The sequence below is a fragment of the Homalodisca vitripennis genome, chromosome 6 (genome assembly GCF_021130785.1).
Source record: "Homalodisca vitripennis isolate AUS2020 chromosome 6, UT_GWSS_2.1, whole genome shotgun sequence".
In the NCBI taxonomy this organism is placed as follows: Eukaryota; Metazoa; Arthropoda; class Insecta; order Hemiptera; family Cicadellidae; genus Homalodisca; species Homalodisca vitripennis.
Genome location: NC_060212.1, coordinates 30,559,514 through 30,582,344, shown reverse-complemented (window position 1 = coordinate 30,582,344; position 22,831 = coordinate 30,559,514). Strand labels below are relative to the sequence as shown.

General features: G+C 33.4%; 1 protein-coding gene across 1 annotated transcript in view; it reads left to right on the top strand.

Annotated features, from left to right (window-relative positions):
* LOC124364182 (collagen alpha-1(IV) chain) overlaps positions 1-22,831 on the top strand; it is a 98,121-nt gene that overhangs the window by 49,973 nt on the left and 25,317 nt on the right. Inside the window, exons 15-23 of the mRNA XM_046819467.1 lie at positions 2,603-2,730; positions 4,846-5,008; positions 7,882-8,004; positions 10,517-10,669; positions 14,193-14,318; positions 17,384-17,607; positions 19,248-19,514; positions 20,430-20,601; positions 22,113-22,358. Coding sequence (XP_046675423.1) covers positions 2,603-2,730; positions 4,846-5,008; positions 7,882-8,004; positions 10,517-10,669; positions 14,193-14,318; positions 17,384-17,607; positions 19,248-19,514; positions 20,430-20,601; positions 22,113-22,358 — 1,602 coding nt within the window. The remainder of the gene's footprint in view (positions 1-2,602; positions 2,731-4,845; positions 5,009-7,881; positions 8,005-10,516; positions 10,670-14,192; positions 14,319-17,383; positions 17,608-19,247; positions 19,515-20,429; positions 20,602-22,112; positions 22,359-22,831) is intronic.

The following is a 22,831-nucleotide window of genomic DNA, read 5'->3' as shown; positions in this document are numbered from 1 at the left end:
GTGTATATAATTGGAAATTTAAAGTCCAACAATGTTTTGAACAAAAAACGCCACTTAATTATTTATTTTCAAAACAAATACGGTACTATTAAATATCATCATATTATGTGATAGAAAAATGTTCATCAGTGAAACTGAAAATTGTTGTCAACTCAACAACACTTTTGTTAGCCCAAAATTTATATGTTTGTAGCAAAAGAAAAGTGCACACTTTCCAACAAAATTGTCCACGATATAGACAATAGACAATATTCTTTATTCATAAACGTTGAGTTTATAATTTTTGTCAATACAATAAAGGACATACAGAACAGAAAGTTTAGAATATCAGTTCATGATGCAATTGATTTCCAGTTCATAAACTCTTGAATAGTGTAGAAGGGTTGCTGGAGAAACCAACTTTTGAGTGAGTTCTTCAGGTGTTTGACTGGCGTTTTCTTCAGAGTCTGGTAGAATGTTAAAATAGATTGCTCCTTTGTATGATGGTTTCCTTTTATATAAACTTAGGTGGTGTGTTTCAAGAGCAAAGTTGTGTCTATTTCTTGTGTTGTAGCAGTGATGGTTTCCAGTTCTAGTTTGTCCAGTTGTTACAGAGTGCAAAATAGTATCAATTATATAAAGAGCTACTACTGTTAAAATCCTCAGTTATCTGAAGGCTTCCCTACAGCTGTCTCGTGGTCACATTACATTAGCATACATCACAACTTTGCAGTATTTCTCCAGATATTGTGGGAAGTCATTTGTCAAAAGAGTGTAAAGCACTTGACCAAGCACAGATCCCTGTGGTACGCCTCTTGTTACTGGTAACAGTTCCAACTTTATTTTGTGAATTATTCCGTTGTTTGATGATGTAAGCTCTTCCAGTTGTTTCCTGTTGCTCAAGTAGCTTTAGAACCAGTCTGCCTCTTAGTCCTCAATTCCTAATGATCTGAGTTTTTTAATTACTAAGCCATGCTCTAGGCAGACAAAGGCCTTACTGAAGTCTAGGAAGATACTTGTGGCTATACAACCTTCTTCTAGTTTGTCGATGATAGATTCAACTAGTTGAATTATTGCTCTGGTTGTCGATTTATTCTTCTTGAAGCCGTGCTGTTTTGGAGTAAGACGTTCATTTTGATTCAGGTGGCCTAGAAGTCTTTTCAGGATGACACGTTCCAGAATTTTTGAGAAGGTGGATATTAGTGGATAGTGGATATTAGTGGTAGTTCCATGGTTCATTCGTTTGATCATCTTTATATTTAGGATATATTTTTGAAGTTTTTAAACAATTTGGAAATATTCCTTGGGAAAGAGATTTGTTAATTAAATTTGTTAGTGTGATGAGAATTTTATTTAATATTAATATTTAACTAATTTTGATGAAAAATCATCTTCTCCTGCTGAGGACTTTTGTTTTAGTCCATTGATAATTTTGTCAATTTCATCACAGTTTGTTTTATAGAAGTACAAATTGGATTTTGAGGTGTCTTGGTTTATTGTTTTCTTGTGCTTGTTATTCTGCGTACTGTTCATGAGTGTTCTTTCAGCTGTGGTTGCAAAAAATTCATTGAGATGGTTTGCTTTTTCTGTTGGTGAAGAGATGGTTTCCCTGTTGACGATGAGAATGTCTAGCTGCACGTTGGAGGTATGAGACTTTCTTTCCTGGTTAATTATATTCCATAAAACTTTGGTCTTGTTGTCTGCTTCTTCAAATCTGTTTGTGATCTTTTCTCTCCTAAGTGTTTTTAATTCCAGATCATAGGCTTTCTTCTTTTGTGCTGCTTCCATCTTATCCTCTGGTTTCCCTGTGAGAATTGCTTGGTTTATGGCTTCTAGGTAATTGTCCTTGAGCTCATTGCTTTCTGCATCCCATATTTTTTTGAGGTTGTTCTTTTTTAGTTTCATAGTAGAGAGAGGACAGGAGATGTCTAATGCTTGTTGAAGTGTTTTGTGGAACATTTCAAATGCGTTATCAACATTGCTTGTTTGTAATACCTTACTCCAGTAAAAGTCTTAAGTCCTCCATATAATGCATATTATCTTCCTCCTTTATTCATGGTTTGTCATCGAAACTACTCTTGTCACTAGTTTGACTGTAAGCATCCAGAAACCACATAATCTGGATCATTGATAATAATTGTCCTTGTCATCATCACTTTCTTGCTCTGCATGGTTTTAAAAGAGTTGCAAATGATGATCATTGTAGTCTGTGTCATTCACTCGTATATCCTGTAAATGACCCATGTGAAACACAAAATAGATAAGGAACCAATCTAAAAACATAATTATATTGATAGATACGCTCAAAGAAGTTAAAATTTAATGAGTTTTACCTGGTATTGGACGCCAGGACTCGCCAAACACTAAGCGTATCATCCGGTAGGAGATTGTAACTTAAACATTAAAACATTGTTACACATGGAACAAAAGCTCAAGGCTAAGTGCAGGATAGAAATAACTATTGGTAGGAGCTACTTGACAGCCTGTGGATGGAAGAATGAAGTCGAACAATCAGGTTTGCCAATTTCGTTAAGCCAAAATTCCTGTCTGGCCTTAGAGATGGGTTAAGATTCAAAGAAACAAATGTTTAATTCCACTAATTGAGTTGTGTTTGTTTTGCCAGGTCACTGCAATGTACCTGATATTGGAACCCTTTACAAGGGGGAGAGAGGACCGCCTGGACGCAAGGGTGAACCAGGACCTGCAGGATTCAGTGGAGTTCCGGGAGACAAAGGGGACACTGGCGCTCCGGTTAGTATATACACAGCTGTTACTTTATACTAATTGAAACCAAATCTGAATTGGATCACTGAGTTTTCAGATTATCTTCAATGTGAAGAAGATTATAAAATTATCTGTGTACCATAATGTACCCCTGCTACACACAAGTATTGCAAAGTACAAAGAATGGCCTTCAGTTCAGTTTCACTCTCTCAAACTTGGGTCTTCACTTCCAATTCCCTTAACAGAGAACATGGTGCTGCCATCATACTGCTATTTTTGGAACTGCTAATGGTAATATCTATTGGCAGTACTGTTGTCCTTGTTCATCGTTTTCATCAAACAATGTTATCTGAGGTAACATTTGAAACGTTTGATGAACCTCTTCATTGACAGTGATTTGGGTTTTTTCCCTTCCAATCTGTTGCTATCGTACAGAATAATTGTAACTATTAATAACTATTTCTGCAACTACTATTTTACAAACATATTGTTGTGTTGTTTTTACTTTGCCCAGACCTGTTGCCTTCTAATTTCCTTACAAAATGTTTATCTTTTTGTTGAATTGTTGTCACCACTAAATTTAAAATGTTGACTACTCTTTAATATTTAATTTGATGAGCATTAACAAAGCTTATCACTCAAGGGGCATGAAAAGCTTCATTTCTGTCTGTCTGCCCACTCCATATCTCAAGAACGAACTGACCTATGGCCTTGAAATTTAAATTGCTGACGATATTGAAGTTAATGCAAAGCAAATAATCTCAACACGAAACGCTAAGTCAACCATGTTTTGTGATCAAACTTCGGCATACAATACGGAATAGGCAACTTGGCCATCTGCTTTGTACCACTCAAACCGTTCTAAATCTGATCAGCTGTTTTTGGTTGGAACAAATTGAAAGTACAATCCAAACCAGGCACTGCAGGATTTTCAGTTGTTCCGTTACCCAAAGACATTTCTTGGCAGGAAGTGTTTTGCCATTGAAGCAATTGAAGCTTAATTATCCTCAAAAGTGGCAGACTTCTATTACTCTGGCATACAAAAATTTGTGGAACCTTATGACAGACGTTCAAACTAAAATGGAAAAGCAGAGAAGGATGTGAGAAACTAAATAGAGAATATTTTATAAGAAAATATGTTATGATTAGGTTTTTATTAGAAAAAAAACTTTGAAGTGAATAAAAAAAAACAAAGTTATTTATTCAAACACTTACGTGGTCTGTCTGAAAAGTATCCCACCTGTGTTTATATATTCGTGTCAGAGCACACGAGCAGCCTCTGCGAGATTTGAGCGTAACTAGTAGTCCCCCACAAACTACCCGAATTCTGTAGTTTATAGCTTAACACCATGGGTTGTGCACAGTGTGTGTTTATGTGTCATATGTTTTTTCTGCGGTGACTGGCTTTTTCACCACTCGCCAGCGCATTCATTGAATCTTATACAGTAATTTTTTTATAAAATTAGTTCAATTTGGTTTAATCAAATGGGGACTTCTTCAAAGGATGCCATGGCCCGGATGACGAAGAATAGTGCCAGTGGGAAGATTTGAATGCAGGTTGGATAATTTTCGGACAAAGTTTGTATTTATGAACAAGTCTATGCACTGCACATAAATCTGAAAAGCAATTGGGATTCATACACATATAAGTCGTTCTATCCTTTAAGAATCAAGAATTTTATTCTTGTTAAACACATGGCAATAGAGAAAGTCAAGTCCATGTTACTTAATGTTGGTCAAATTTAAAATATCGAAAAGTAAAAATGATAAAACTATTATTTGAAAATAACATTTTATAAAGTTGTTAAAAGTTTAATGCAGTATGACAATAAATAAACAAACCCATTTAAAATATCTCAAAAATATAAAAACTAAAGGTAACTATCAAATTACTACTAAAATATTAATCTACTAATATCACAGGCCAAAAACTCATTGACAGAATAAAAGCATTTGCTTTTAAGTGGTTTGAAACAATGAGCTTAAATCAATCTATTTAGGTTTAGAAGCTAGCATCTGTAAATTGAGACATATCTAATCAAGTTTTAATGTTGTTTTTATTGGAAAAAATTCAGTTTTTTCAGTATATGTGGCTCAAAACATTATAAAGTTGTTTTTAATTTTGTACGTGTTGCTTTGCAGGGTTTAAGTGGGCTGACTGGTCCTCCAGGACCACCAGGGAATGTAGGCGGACGAGGTCTTCCTGGACCTCGTGGTGATAAAGGAGACATGGGACCCATGGGCTTCCCTGGTGAACCTGGACAGTTAGGACCTAGAGGACCTCCAGGAGACTTAGGCCGACGAGGTATAGTAAATACAAGGCTTTGGGATACCAACAGTCTGGTCAAAATCAACAGCAAGTGACGGTAGCACTTAGTGAGAAGCTGCAAAGGACTGAAAACTACTGTTTACGTTACGTTTATGATGTGAGACGAGACCAACACATTACACCGTACTATATTCAGGGAAATATTTTGAAATTAAAAGAACAACGATCAATCAAAATACTAAATTTGGTTCATTTCAATTTTAGAATCTGGATTTCCAAAATATTTTTCAAACTATTTCCAATTTATATCTCATGATAGTGTAAGAAGCACTTGCTCTGGTTCTCGTACCTTAAGAATGGTTGTTGTCTGTGGAACTCCCTCCCCCCAGAAATCACTTCCATTGAGGGAGATCGGTGGTTTGTGACGGCACTGAGATGTTTGTACCATGAACGGTTGGTCGGGCAGGTCCGTCCTAGGGGTCTGTGGGTGTGGTGCTGGCATTGTGTGTGAGGAGTGTGAGTGAGATAAAACACCATAAATATTATTTATTTCTAAAATATTCTTATTATTTATTTATCAATTATTGTTATTAGGTATTATTAATAGTTTTTTGGTTCTAATTAAAAATGGAAGTTGTAATATTATTTTGTGTTATGATTGTATAACTATATTTTTTATTTTTTGTTGTTTAGAAGTATCATATTTATAACTTTTTAGTGTTTAGATTAATGTTTAATTTAATGTCTTTAGTAAAGTAGATTAGTGTTAATATTAATTTGGTTAATATTTGTTAATAATTATTGGTCAGACAGGTTAAGTGTAAGAAAGGGCATGAGGCCCTAACTTTGCCTGTTTTAAATAAACAATTTTTCATTTCATTTCATTTTTCACGTGTTTTCACTAACTCGTCTCAAAGATTGCTGATTAGTGCAGGTGCCTAGTAGGGTCTATGGATAGTGAAGTATTGCAAAGGAAACAGGATATTTCTGTATATTTGCCTTCGTTCAGTGATACAAAAATATAAGTAACACTACATTTCAAGAGTTGCAATCTGATCTCTTCCACAGATGGATATGTAACCTAACACATAACTACAATCTAGGTTAAAATAAACAATTCATACCAAAACATTGTGTCACACATAAGTCAGGAATCACAACAACCATGTTGTGTGGAAACTCCATCTCTAAAACATGCACTTAATAAAAAAAACACTAATTATTAAAACTGAACTAAAGAATACAGGACACAATAGGTCTGCACTGACCAAACAACCATAAAGAACTGATCAGAGGCCAATAGTAAATAGTGATCATCACTAAAGAAACAAGATGGTGGCAAAAATGAAAACATTAATGGGCCATTTTTATTATTGGTTTGTGTTTTGTTTGGCTTATTTTCTGTTGAAATACACAACCATCAGCATCAACAATCACTTCTTTCATTTCTTACACACTCACTAGCTTTATTGGCCCTCAAGTTTTATACTGGTACTATCATGGCAAAAAGGAGTATAACAAATTCTTAGATTTTACTGTTCAAAATTAAAGTCCATTAATTCTTCCACTGGCCCTCTGAATGTTAGATGCGGCAGCATTAAACCTGTTAGTATGTATGGCAGTCTGTAATATTAATGATGAGAATATGATAATAAGGGATGCTATGGTGAAAATATAGAACAAATATTGAAGACATAATAATCAAAATGTGCATGATGAGAAAATAACTAAGCAACGTTTGCCTATTAATCAGAATATAGCATTAAAGGTGGATTTTTTAAATTTGCGAAATAATTGTTTAACAACCTTTCCTTTCTAATTACAAATCAAGGTAATTCTATACACAACTGTGTGGTCCACGGACAGTCTGGTTTTTGAGAATGAGAACACATTGTCTGAGAAGACAACCAATATATTTGGTTATGGCTCTGTAGGACACGTAAAACAGAGAAGCAGGTGGAAGGAGCTGGACAAAGGGCACCTCCTCCCACTGCCACAGAATGTAGGTCATCTAAACTTACTAGTCAACTGCGATAAAATAGAATGTGTGCCTGCCATTCGAAAGGCTTTTTGTGAACAAAAAACTATCCAAGAGGCACAATGTACAATTTTGAATATAATCGTGTTTGATGTTTTGTTCAAAGTCTATCATTGGAATATATCCGTGTATGTTGTGGGAAGGGTTAACCAGTTGGTTAGTAGCGCTGCAGATGCTGCGGCGCAGTGCGCCAAGGTATAGGTTAGTAACGAACAGTTTTACTGGTTAGTTTCACCGCAATACTTGTGACTCGTAAGGATATTGACTTCTAGACATCTAGCAGCTGTGGTAAGTACTACGGATCATCACTGGCCCAAGTAGTTCTCAGAGTATCCGTTAGATCGTAGGAGCATTCAGTTTTGTTTCGTTCTGTAACAAAGCCCTACAAGTGGCTTCGTGGGAACCAGTAGTTTACCTCTTGCCGTGACACTGAAAACGGTGTTAGAGGTTATGTTTTTGTTTTTCTCATGTGATTAGTCTTATTTATTACAAACCTAATTAGTTTTGTTGCCAATGGCTGGCCGTAGCTATCTAAATGATAATGAAATACGCAAGTTATTTTTTGATTCGGGTAGTGAAGAAGAATTGGATAGTGATTTATTTTATTTATAGTGATAAATTAAAAATTAAAACAATTTTTTTATTTGAATAACCAAATTAAAATACTCAAAAATCCAAAAAATTAAAAAAGTTAAAAACTCACTTTTTGAGCCATGCGCACTAAAAAAAACTCACTAATCAACAGGTTAAACATGCCTTGTACAAATTTCAGAACGTTTTAATTAGTTATTGAAAATTTTTTACTAAAGGGTAATATTAAAGATTTAGAAAGTAAATTATTCAATATCATTCCTGGGGGTTCTTTTTCTAGGAGACAAGGGAGAACCAGGTATTCCTGGAGTAGGACCAAGAGGACCTCCTGGAGCACTTGGATACCCTGGAGAGAAGGGTCTTCCAGGACCTCCTGGCAAATACGGCAGTCCCGGAGAACCTGGTGAGTGGTTAGTGCTGTGTGTTGTCTTGTAGTCTAAAAAGATGAGCCTATACAATTTTGTTTGTTATCTATAAGAAAAACATATTCAGTTATATTCAAAATTGTATATGATTACATTTTAATTACATTTAATTATTAGATTTATGACTGAAGATAAAATTGTTGATGTCAAAGGGTTATGTTATACAAAACATAAATTTACACTGAAAAATTATGTGATTACTACTAGTTTTATCGAATTAGACATTTTCCAGTTGCTCCATGAATCTTCATTTAAGATATATTAATTAAGTTAGTTTTTTATAAAATACCTATTGTGTTAGATCAAATTAACCCTTTGCTGAGTGACTTTTGCTCAGTTAATTTGAGCTATGTGAAGCTGGCGGCACCCATTAATGAAAATACGCCAAAAACTTGTGGAATCGTTTGTGTGGCATTAATGCGCGAAATATGCAAAAAACAGTGGGTGCCGCTAGCTTCTCACCAGTGGCACCCATTAACGAAAATACACCAAAAACTAGTGGAATCGTTTGTTTAGCTATTTTTAGCGTTTGTTTGGCATTAATGCGTGAAATAAGCAAAAAAACTGTGGGTGCCGCTAGCTTAACTTAACTTCATTACGTTTGATATAAGGAATAATTAATTTAACGTATTTTAAATCCAACATAATTTTAATGAATATTATTAATATTATTATACACTGTAAGATTTGCATAAGATATATAGTATATATATATATATATATATATATATATATATATATATATATATATATATATATATATATATAAAATACAACAATAAAAAGTAACAAAATAATTAATTATATCATACTGTACGATTATAAAGTATCATGTGTTTTTGCATCCAACACAATTTTAATGAATATTTCATAATATTACTATACACAGTATGATTTTCATTATAAAGAATACAACTAAGGGACAAATTAATGAATCTTATCATACTGTACCATAATAAATTATACAAATGAATCCAACCATTAATGGAATATTGATGATATAAAGTTTAAACATATAGTTGTAGGGAAAATGATCCCACTATATTATTTTATCAATCATACTTGTTTTAATATCCAATTTTAGTAAAAAGGACAATAATGATGAAAAGTGTTCAAAATTACCGCTTTATTGTTTAATTATAAATATTTTTTTGAAGATGTACTACATTATGATACATGGTACCAATTTTAAGAAACAAATCTAATATAGTAAAAACGATAAAATTTTTTTACCTTATCGATATATAACGTAAAAACTGTTTCTTAAAATATAAAACGTAAGCTATAAATTTATAAAATATTGTTAAACATTTGGCATAAATAAAACATTATAAACATACGAGATTGTTACCTTGATTAAATATGGATAATAATATATTAAATTTATAGACAAAATGGCAAAACATACAGTTGCAAATATTTTAAACATTTAATCATAACTTAGATATTGCAAAGCGAACAATTTGCGCTGGTGTGAAGCTAGCGGCACCCGCTGTTTTTTTTGCATATTTCGCATATTAATGACAAACAAACGCTAAAAATAGCTAAACAAACCTAAACAAATGCTAAACAAACGATTCCACTAGTTTTTGGCGTATTTTCATTAATGGGTGCCGCCAGCTTCACACAGCTGTTAATCTGTAGCTGATGTATAGCTACAAAAAGGCCACTGACGTGTTACTCAGTCATGCAACAATGATCCATTTTGTTTTGATCTGTGATGAGTGGTGATTCTCATAGCGGAAAAATGGAAATAAATTACAGTACTTAGTCACTGTTTTGCCGCTAAATGGTGTGGGCACGCTATTGGTGTTGGCATACATTGAGATGTTTAGTTTGCTTTAAGCATAATGTGTGCCGAGAATCGTGTTACCAGTGCAGTGATTGCAATGTAGGTTTATGTGCGGATCCTTGCTTCAAGGTTTCTCACAGCCTAAACAACTACTAAAACTGGCATTCACAAACGAGAATGAGTATATATGTGTAAATAATGTATATAATGTGAGAAAAAGCTTTGTACCTTGTTTAAGAGCCCTATTTCAAATTCAACAAAAAGCAGTCAAAAAAGATTCTTTTGCATATTTTATTCTAAAAAGGTAATATTTTTAAATTTATATAGATTAAGATATGTAGTAAAAAGAAAGAATAGCTTTTCTCATTTTGTTGTGGTATATAAACCTAAATGTTCACTTTATATTTGTAGAAATATAAAAAAACTGAGCTTGTATACGATTTAAGTCTTGAGGAGGTGAATCTATTTTCTAGTCTATTTAGTTTTATGACGTGTTAAATTGCATGCCTAAAAATTAATTTCTTTCTTTCAAGTTAATCCCAAAACAAAAATTTCCTTTAAAAACCAAAAGCTATTTTAATTACAATATTTTCTTCTACTTTCATAGGACAGGAATAAAAAACCATATTAACTAGAGTTAATTTTTACTGTAATAACATGAACAAAATTGATGTATTACTAACTGTGACTATCCTCAGGGATGAATGGGCTCCCTGGGGAGAAGGGAGATGCAGGAGTACCTGGACTGGATGGCCTGACTGGAGCTACAGGACCCAAAGGAGATGCAGGCGTAGAGGGTCCACCAGGAAGACCAGGAATAGACGGTATATCTGGACAAAAGGGAGATCCTGGTAAGTTTGTGAACTTCAATCTAGTACTCCTTCCTCATAAAAAATCCGTTTTTAACCCATTGGTGTAGACTCACGTATATACCACGTGCAGTGATGCACGGACCGAACTTGAACTCACGTGCGCAGCACGATCTGGTGACGTTGCGATGTACTATTTAAAGTATTTATAGTTTTTCCCGTTAGATGGTATGCCAATACGCTTTCTGCAGACCTTTTGAGTTGTTGGTGAGTTCAGGTGTGCCAACTATGGCAGAAAAATATTACTTTGTTCAATAATTGTAATCTATTACCAGTGCTTATTTTGTGTTGATACTAGGATTATGTTACGTCTAAAATTACGGCTAGCACTTCTGACAATATTATTGAAAGTTTATTACAGTAGTTTTATATAATCCATTTAAATATTTATTTGTGATATTCGGTAAAATTTTGTTTTGTTGCAGGCTAAAGGCTAGCCTGCAAAATAAAAACAACGTCGTTTGTCTGTGAAGTTTTATTTTTTTATTTATTTTTTTTTTTGCAGTGTATTTTTTTAGTTTTTATTTTTTTTTTTTTTTTTGCAGTGTATTTTTTTAGTGTAGTTCTGTGTTTTTATATGCAAATTGTGTGTGAATGTTACAAAATCTGCGACCTGTGCAAACTGATGGAAAAACTGCACTTGATGAGTACTCAAATATAATTTTTTTAAATAATAAATGTTCAAATAAAAATTTTAATATAATTTATTTTTCATGACAAAGAGTTACTGAACAATAATATATATTCAGTTTTTAGATAGTAAATAATTTTAATAGTGAAAAAAAATTAAAACTAAAGTTTTTTTACATAAAAAAACTCAACATTTTTGTTATAATTAACATTATTAGTTAATTTAAAACTAAATAAACATTAATTTTATAGTTGTAAAATGTAGCCTAGTTTCTTAGAAACATGATGGTAAAATAACCACGGTAATAACTTAATTAGTTAGGTTTCTATAAACATTATACGAAACCTTTACACTTTCAGCAAAATTAATTGCTAGTTCAGGTCCATGCAGCACCAGAAAAACTACTAGGCCAATGGGTTAATATTAGGCTATAAATTTTCATTTTATATTAAAAAACTGAATTGCTTTCATTGAACATATTTTATTCGCGAATTCCTTTTGTGATCTTACAAGACCTATAATCTTCTCTCTCACAAAGATTGCCATTCACTCAATCTTCTCTCTCACAAAGATTGCCATTCACTCATTAGATTACATTTGTATCTTCTATTTGACATGTAACTCCTTTACCAGTTTCCATTGATAAAAGTTTGTAGCGTAACATAAACTCTTCCACAGAGTAAAACCCTCCTGACTTTCAGAACCTTTTCATTGTTGTTTAGCTTCATTTTACTGTCCGGGAGTTAATTTATTACACACTCTACAGCATATTAGGTTAATCTTTTACCATAGTTTACATTTTGATTTGACATGTATATGTGCAAAAACTGCTTTACTTTGACTTTCTTAGTTGTTGTTAAGTGTTCAAGAATCAAGAATTTTATCAGAATTGATCTTTTTAAAAGAAATAAGAGATTAATTTAAAAACTACAAATATTATGTGCACAAACTTCTGTACTTTAACTCTTTCAATGGTTGTAAAGTATTCAAGATTCAAGAATTTTATCGAAATTTTTTATCTTATTAAAAGAAATTAGGTGTTAATTTAAAACTACAAATTTTATGTGCACATACTACTGTTCTTAACTTTCTCTATGGTTTAAAAGTATTCAAGAATTTTATTGGAACTGATCTTTTTAAAGTAAATAAGGGATTGATTTAAAAACTACAAATATTATGTGCACTAACTACTGTACTTTAAATTTGTCAATGGTTGTAAAGTATTCAAGAATCAAGAAAATTAACGGCATTGATCTTTTCAAAAGAAATAAGGGATTGAATTAAAAACTACAAATATAATATGGACAAACTGCTGTACTTTGTCTTTCTCAATGGTTGTAAAGTATTCAAGAATTTTATAACAGAATTGATCTTGTTAGAAGAAATAAGTATTAAATTAAAAACTCAAATACACTTCTAAATAATTTGACAGTTAAACATTACATAACTTAAAACATGAAACAGCAAGAATGCAACATCAATTGGAATAACTTAATAATAATAATAATAATGAAACAATACATATATGGTTTCATATATACTCATATTGAGTAGTAAGGGTGATTAAATAACCAATCAAGAATATTTTGTTTACAACTATTGAAATATGTGGAATATATAATATCAAGAAGTTTATTTACATATTTTGCAGTATTGATTTGTAATCAGTCCCTAGTTTTGCTAAGTAGTGTTGTGGATTGTGAAGCTTGATTTTAAATTTTTTGTTGTGTGAATCCAGCCTGAGGAAATATTAGTGTATATTAGTTTTGTATATAATAAAATATGAAATATATTAACTGCTGTAAGAATTCTGTTCTGTATAAAAAGTTATATATAGTGATACTGTGACCTAAAACAACAAACTGTTCTAAAATTATTAATAATTATTAATTATTAAAAACATACATCTCCTAGATGAATAATATCAAATCTACACTTTAAATTAACTGCTATATGGACTGTATTTAATATTTAGTAACACATTTTTAATGTAATGAATAAACAACATGGACCAAAAATGAAACTCTATGTGCTCTAAAGATAATATTCTAAGTTTAATTTTCTTTGACTACTAATTTGTCACATTTCTACATATTACAAAAAATATTATAAGGCATGTTTAAAATAATTTTATGTAGAGCTTTTGTACACCATGAATACATAATGTTATTAAGAAGAGGCTATAAATGTTTTTGACTTCCTATTGAAAACCTACCAAAGATCTGTAAAAGTCCCAAGAACATGTTAATGATACAAAGCAGATGAAACCGTAAAACCCCGGTAACTGATATAAGGGAGGCAGCGATTTCGGATATCCAATTTTTCGGATAACCCAGTTAAATCTAAACATAACCTACTAGAGAAAATGAATTATGTATGAACGATTACTGTAAGTTTTACTTTAGGAATGATGGCAAAAGTGGGTGAGATGACTAATAGGAGTGGCGTAAGTCGGTTGGCAGTTGTTGAGAAAGATTGAGAGTGAATCATCTTAAGGAGACGTTATTTGCCCAGCCAGTTGCTATAGCGATGTGTCACTTATGCACATACTCATCTGCCCAGAGATGGAGGGTTGGCGCAGTGTTCTACTGATGAATATGAAGTATTTTGCTCAGTTATTTATAAACACATTCATTCAGGGAACCGCTTCGGTTAACCTGGGTTTAGGTTGACCCGAGTTCGGTTAACCAGGGTTTTACTGTAACTATTGGTTTTACAGGCCTGTAGCAAAGAGATGTTGAATATATCGTGCTCTACTTGTGTAATATATCTCATATATTGAGAGCAAAATGGATAATCGGGCAATAATTGAAAATGTTTAGTTTTCCTTGCTTGTTTTAATACTGGAGTTTAAACCAATGTATATTTTTTCAGGTATTCCGGGTTTGATTGGTGAGAGAGGAAGAGCAGGAGTACCCGGATTCCCAGGAGTAAAGGGAGAGCAAGGAACTCCAGGAGCTGATGGTCCTAAAGGTTTCCAGGGTCCACGAGGACCTCCAGGTAAGTTAAAATGATGTAAATGTTATTTTTTATAGTTCTAATAGAACTACAATAGTTTCCCAATAGTTCTCAATATTTAACTTTCCTTTCAGAGATGTTGAAGCACTTGAAACATACTTATATCCTTGATAAATTAAGTTAATATGTTTTTGGCCATTTAATTTGGTTAGTTAATTCAATAAGAATAATTAATGACTGAAACAAGTAAAAATGTTCAGATTAATTTTACAGGTTTGCTTTCACATTATTTTGAATAACTGCAATAGTATATGTATATTTCTCAATTGCCAACTACCTAATTGTACATCAATATATCCATAGATGTCTAACCATTTAGCTCATAATAGATTTACAAAGAATAAAATTGTTTAGCCACATTATGCCTATTGGAATACCAGTAGAGGTATGTCCATATCTGCAAAATATCACTTCACCTTTTCTTTTTTATCCCACTTTATTTCTCTACCTGTAGTTTTTGTTTGTAAATTTGTGGGTCTTTGTTTCAATTCTTTTGTTGTGGTTATCATTTGATTGTAACAAAATAGATCTAAGTATATTGGGAAAGTAATAAAAATAGCCTTCTACGGAGAAATCAAGCAAATTATTATCAATTATCTATTGATAGTGAAATACTCACATTCCCAAGTACATATTGTATGTTGAATCTAAATGAAAGATACTTGCTGTAGATGAATAGTACCCTTCTTATAAGCCCAAATTTATTGTTTATTAACAAGTGTTATTGACTTGTACCTAAACAACCAAAGTAAACACAAGAGAGACCTATAGTTTGATGTACTAGTCTTTGCTATTTTGCAGGAAACATCTAGTTTTCAATTCCAAATCTTTTCTCTGAGAGGTGATGTAAACACAAGTCAAAGGCTTGGCCCAATTTTTTTTTAAATTCAGGCAACACAGGAAATCTGTACAGGTTCTTATGTCAAGCTTTTTAGAGACCAAAAATAGGACAAATTAAGATCCCATTAATGTAGAAAATTCTTAACCCTCACTTTTAACTCCCTACTAAAATGTAAAATCTAATCTTTAGATATGTTTTGATTTTTTAATCTTAATCATGTTTTAATCTGTTTTTCTGCTTACAATGTTTAGAATTTTTACTGAGTGTGTACATTTTTTAATTATTAAATATAACTCTTACAATTTTTAGGTGTGTAAAATTAAAATCTTCGGCTTGAATATCATGTAAATGAATCAACATTTAAAATTTCCCTATTTTGCACTAAAATGCTAAGTTCCCTTTCTAATGATGTATTACAAAAGAAGAGTTTCCGAATGAATGTGTTAAGTCGGAAAGTCCCCTTTCAGGGCATAAATTTTATTCTGTGTGAAGTGCAAATGATATTGTTGGGCCAGAAAAAGCCTGGCTTGCTCAGCCAAGCATGGAGGGATTGTCTATTGTATTACAAACCTGTATCACATCTTGTATCACAACAAACCTGAAATTTTCAAAATTAATTTTACAAATATTACGACCATTAAGTTATTGTTGAATAAATTCAGGAACTTCCAAGGTCCTTTTGAAGCACCATTAGTTTTTACACTATCATACAGCCCTGTTCCATAAAAAGAACTTATCCACACCAATCCAGCGAATGTGAATCTTCATAAATCTGCCAGTTCTTTTGTTGTTTTATTAAATATTATAATAATTTACCATATATTAACACATTCACGATGACGGCTAATATCTGGATTGTTTTATATACTGTTTAACTTTTCAGTAATAACAAAAAACCTGTAATTGTTCTTTTTTTACAACTAAGTATAACGAAAAAAGTATGCAGGCAAAATATGCACAAACAAATTTCAATATGCTTTTTCAATGTTTCTCTGTAACGGGGACCTAAAAAATTAAGCAATCTAGCGTCCAACGGGATACACGATAGTGTGAGGTATATCTTTAAGCGTGGGATCATATTAACAAACCACCAAGACAGGCAAACAATAAAAATGTTATTGTTAATGTTCTTTATATTGTTAAAACAATAAAGGAAACGTATAGCAACATGTACCCCATCAGACACACAATATGCTTTACGAAAACTCTGTGTGTACCTGATCGGCAGTTGTGAAAGATCGCTTGTACCTGATGCGGTGAATGTGTTTTTTAAAGTACGGTACTTTACATTTTATAAAGTAAAATTTTTGATTTTTGATTGTATTGTATTTCTAAACCATAGGCAACTTTAAACAAAACTATGTATATAAATCAGTTTTAGGCCAAAACGTTTTAGCTAGTATGCTTTTACTGTTCAATATTTATAAATTATAACTACATGTTCTTTCTGTATTATTTTTATTGTGAGTTTAATTATGTTCCTACTTGACCTGTTTTATTTATCCTACATCACAGCAGCCCACTTAGGGTAGATCAATGAGCCTCTATTGTAATACGGTATTGGATACAGGAATTGGATCTATAAATATTACATAACGAAAAGTGAATCAATAAAAGGTGTCTCGCTTATTATGCATATGGGCTTAATGGAGACAAACACTTTTTAAAAGGAATGTATGTCAACTGCCAGCCAAGTATTTGAGTCTCCGCTTTTAACACAGGGCTAATATTTAAAACACGTTATAAACAGGAATTCATCTCAAATCAACACATTTTTCACATAGATGTTTAGACTGAATTGTTAAACATTTTATTATCTGTTAATACTAATGGTTATACTTTATATTTAATATAGAGTTCCATTTGGGAAACTTTATACTGAATATAAATTATAAACACTTAGTCTTAACAGATAATTATATTTTGAATAATTCAGTACCACTGAAATACTAAAATTCCATAGTGAAACATTAAAGACAAACTTCTGTTCATAACGCAGTTTAAACATTAGTCCCGAGTAACAAAAATGAAGCCTCAAATGCTTGGCCGGCAGCTAATTTGGTTCCCCCTTTATTGAAAGGAAGATAAACTTAAACACTCATAGGGTTTAAAGTAAGAATACTCGCATAAATATTGTTTTGTCTGAAGTAATAATTCTTTAAAAATTTGGCAGAATAATTACTGGTGGAATAATGTTCTGTTACAGGTATACCTGGATCTCCTGGCATGGATGGTATACCTGGTGCAAAGGGAGATAAAGGTAACGCAGGAGTTATGGGATTCATAGGACCTGTGGGACCTGAGGGTCCACGGGGTCCTGTTGGTTTGCCAGGACTGACGGGAGATAAGGGATTCACCGGACCTCCTGGCCCCATGGGACCCATCGGACTCCTGGGCCCCAAGGGTGAACCTGGACCTGTGGGACCTTGGGTAAGCTAATGACTTAATTTTATCTTTACTATTAAATAATGCTGTAATGACAAACATATGAACACAATATTGTGATAGATGTTTTACGAGTCGTGTTCAGAAAGTAAGTACCGTTAAAAAAAAAAACAAATACAAAAATTCTTTTCAACACAATTTTATTTCTACGTGAACTAAAACTATTTATTTCAAACTTAAACTATTTTTTGACATAGTTCCCTCTGATGTTCAAATACTTGTTGTAGCGGGTGATCAATTTGTCTGTACCCTCTTCGTAGAATGTAGCCACAACTCCATGGCTTCATGCGCAGGAACAAGTGGTAGTCAGACGGTGCCAAGTCTGGGCTGTAGGGCGGGTGATCGAACTGCTCCCAACGAAATTGTCGAACCAATGTTTGAGTGTCACCAGCAGTGTGGGGCCAAGCATTGTCATGGAGCAACACAATTCCGTTACTGAGCATTCCTCTCAGTTTGTTTTGAATTGCCAGCCTTATTTTTCTTAAGGTTTCGCAATACCTTAAATGCAAAACCGCTTTAATGGTTTCACCTCTTGGGAGAAAATCAATCAGCAAAATACCTTTCCGTTCCCAAAAGGCAGTGAGCTTGATTTTTTGTGCAGACATTGTTGTCTTGAATTTTTGTTTCTTTGGAAATTGCATGTGTCACCACTCCATTGACTGCTGTTTGGATTCCGGTGCGACATGACGGACCCAAGTTTCATCACCTGTCACAATTTTGTTAAAGAATCTTCACCATCATCACTGTACTGTGTGAGAAAAGTCAAAACACATCCGAGTCTCTTGGTTTTGTGCACGTCAGTGAGCATTTTCAGAACCCATTGGGAACACAGCTTGCAATAACCTACGCGATCCGTAACAATTTCGTACAAAAGCGTGTATAAAATTTGTTGGAAATTGTTAGATAGCGTTGTCATAGTGTAACGTCTGTTCTCTTGGATTTTTTCGTCAACTGCCCTTACCAGATCATCGGTGACGAGAAAGGCCGACCACTCCGGTTCTCATCATGCACATTTGTTGGACCGCCATTGAACATTCCAACCCACTTTCTCACCATTCTTCACTCATCACGTCTTTTCCGTAAACATTTCGAAGTTGACAATAAATTTCAGCCGGTTTCACATTCTTTGCATTCAGAAATCTTATTAAAAAACGAATATCACAAACGGCGAGATCACTAAGTGTCTTAAACATTTTAAATGTTCAGATAAAACTGAAAACACAACAACTAAAATGGAGTGAGTTGACAGCCAGTGAACAAGGACGACTAGTGCGCATGCGCTGAACACTGATTGCAGTGCTATGGCGGCAGTAGAATGAAACAGTATATACTTTCTGAATACGCCTCGTATTTAACTAATTTATGAATAGAAAGATATATGTATATAAAGCTGGTTGTGCACATTAAAATAAGAATCAACAAGAAGGTGCGTGATTACATTTTTAGTTACATTTTGTATTAAAAAACTTCAGAGGAAATCTACAGTTGCATACTACAACTTTAAGTATACATTAATAATAAGCATTCTTTTTAAATCTACTTTACGATGAACGCATACTTACTGAAATAGCTCCTCTGATTTGACCTCATGAAAACTTATCTTCTCAAATAGATGACCTTTTTAGGGACCAAAAGGAGAGCCAGGACAAGCATCAGAGAAGGGACAGAAGGGTGAGCCAGGAATGCCAGGACTTCGGGGAGAAGATGGCCCAACAGGAGCAGATGGCAGGATGGGCATTAAGGGTGAGGCAGGACTGCCTGGGATCGGTAGACCTGGACTTCCTGGACCAAAGGGAGATGCAGGATTGGATGGAATACCAGGACGAAATGGGATACCGGGAGCTAAAGGAGTAGCCGGACTACCAGGCTATCCAGGGGATAAAGGAGATAGGGCAAGTATTTGGATGGATAACCCAGAAATGCTATTGTTAAGTGATCCAAAAGAACTGAAACATTAGGTTTCCGAAAATAAAGATGGTGATACCATTATATCATATGCCTCACTAGTTAAATCCTATAAAATAAACAGCTTGTATAAGCTTAATTTCTCCAACGTTTCTTACTTTCTATGCATTCCCTTATTTATATAACTAGTTTTATTTGATGTTGGACACTAACGTTTTATGTTACAAAAATGGAAGTATGAATAATTAATAAATTAAGAGAGTTGTACAGACCTTCATTCAAATCTCTGGGACATTTAACAAATTCCTACCGGCCACATTGTTTTTACTTTCACGTTAGAGATGGATTCATGATTAAGGAAACAAAAGCTGATAACCAACAGACTGAGGATCATAAATCAGTATTTACATACAGTTAGGTGTCAAATTCTTCACGGCCTTCTAGACTAAATAATAAATCTCCAATGTCAAATGCTATTAATACTTGGTTTAAAAAGTGTCAATATCCAAAGGGTTTTACAGTGTAGGTCTTTCATTTCAGGCCTCAATACTAATAAGAAGGATATTAATAAATAATGTAACTTTCAAAATGGAGAACAGTTGGTTTTATTTACAGTTTAAAAAATTGTATATGTATAAATTTCTTGTAATGATTGTCTAAGTAACAGAGAATTTGTAATGGTGAAATAAGTATTGACATGTTGTAAAAGAGGAAAAGTATTGTAAGTAGAATAAAATTCACTTTTACATTGGGACATCGTCTAGATGACAATGATTTTAATGTTGTCTAGTTATTTCCAGTGAATTGAAAATGTAGAAGAACTGACATTTGTACATTTTCTAGTTATGCATTGAAAAAATAGTAGAACTGAAATTAATTATTTATCATTTTTGTGTATATAGGGATTCCCCGGTATTCCAGGAGCACTTGGGGACCCAGGATTAGATGGCATACCTGGAGCCAATGGTGATCCTGGATTGACAGGTCCTCCAGGATACCCTGGACTGAAGGGAGACAAAGGGCTACCTGGACAATCTGGCCTAAATGGGCCAAAAGGAGACAAAGGAAGCTTAGGTAAATTATTAATCTGCCTTAACATTCATTATTTAGCTAAGATGAATTTGGATATGAACGGAAATTTTTACTGCTCCTAACACATGAACAAGTGAAGCAGAGTGCAAGTGGCATGTAAAAGAATTGTTGTTGTTATTGTACACCACCTTGGCCCAATGCATATTAATTGTCTGAATTATTAGTTTATGAGTACAAAAAAATATATAATTGTATATTTGGACATTTCCCTTTTTTGATTTTGCATTTTTAGCATTTTTTGCATTGTATTATATATTAGAAAAACTGGAACACTATGTTTTTGGAACTGCTTTTAAGAACTAACGATTTCTTTATTTGATGAAATGTAATACATAAGGTTGGACGTGGACAAGAACTAACAAATTAACAAAACACAGTGATGAATAAGATAAATTCATACTTGAAGATTGTGAAAAGTAGTGTGTTAAGGAAAACCTGTACACAAGTATACATGAAAAAGTTGTTTATAACCAATTTTTAAATTATCTGGAATCCAACAATTTCTTAAACAGTCAACAGCACGGTTTTCGATCAAGATGATCTACGATTACCACAGGTATTGAGTTTATTGATTCAATAATCAATTTAGTGGATAAAAAAGGACACGTGATTGGAAGTTCGAGCACCAAAACCAGGAGGAGTACAAAACTACTACTTAATAATATAGGTACGCTGTCACAACTCATGATGCACACATTATAGCAAGTAAGTGGGAACTGAGCGGGAAAATCCGTCGACTTGGAAGTCCCTCTTTACGAAAGCCTGGGTGACTGTGCACACCTAAACAGAGAAAATACAGGATTGCATGGAGAGGGTGGAAGATAGGGATCAGGCAGGCGTATTTGGGCTTAATTTTTAAATTCTATCTTCTGTCTTGTGTCTCTGTCATTTTGTGTGTATCTACATTCAATTCAAATCAAATTGTGTCCAAAAGCAAGGAGGATGAACACATGATGAAATGAAATTCTAAACAAACTACATATACGAGTATGATAGATTTTTTATTTAATCCTGTATTTTGATACTAAAATTCAATAACAATTTTTAAATAATTAATTTTGGGTATATTATATTTCCAAATATTCTGAATCAGAATCGTCTTTATTTATAATGATTGAGATTACAAACCATGTAAAAATAATTACTACTGTATAATAGAACATTGACATAGTCACGCTGTTGAGAAGTATTTTGAGTCAGTTCTTTGATGGAGCAGAGTGGTCTGTTCAACAGCTATGTGTGCAGAGCAGACCTCAGTTCCCTGGTCAGATGGTTTGATTAGGGCTGATAATGTTTAAGAATGGGATCAAATAAGTGATCAATTCTTTGTTTGAAGGTTATTTTGATAAGTGATCAAGTTTAATCAGGTAATTTCCATAATTTCGCCAAGTTCTGTTGAAGCAATACATTTTTTAATCCAAAACACGTCCTTTTTTAGAAAATGGTTATTCTATTTAGTTTTAAAGTGCACTAAACTCATTTTCTTTGCACAGGTGGACAAGGAGTGATAGGCTATCCTGGAGTGAGAGGAGAAAAGGGAGATAGGGGCCCTGAAGGACCAACAATAGAAATAAAGGGCGACAAGGGAGAGCCTGGTGCCCCAGGACTGCAGGGCTTCAGTGGAGCGAAGGGAGATCAAGGGTTCATAGGACCACCAGGACAACAAGGTTTCAAGGGCGACAGAGGATTCCCGGGCCCTATTGGACCTCAGGGAAGGCCAGGATTTGATGGTGTCAAAGGTAAAGTCTCTCCAAACATATTTAGTTCACAGTTCACAAGCCAGTTACATTTTGTAAGCTCCAACCAAAATTGAAGTGATTTTTTAAAATTTGAACTCGAGATTTCCATCTCAGATTGGCTACTTTTAAATTGTTAAAAACCCAATTGGTTTTTTCTCTGACGCTTATACGTATGCTATAAATTTCTGTATATTAATTCATGATTGACTGCTTTTCATTTATTGCCTTGGGTAACGGTACACATTTTAGATACTCCATTTGTGCAATTGATGGCTAAGGCAGAGTGCTAATTGTGAGGACTGTAATGGCAATCGAAAGCTTTTGTCTCAGCTTTATATTTTTACATATTAAATTTAACTTGCACATTAATTTAAAATTAAACCATGATTTAAGTTCTTACATTTTTAATGTAAATTAAATTTAGTTTAGATTAAAATATGACAACAAAAATGGCCTGAAATTAATCGATTGTC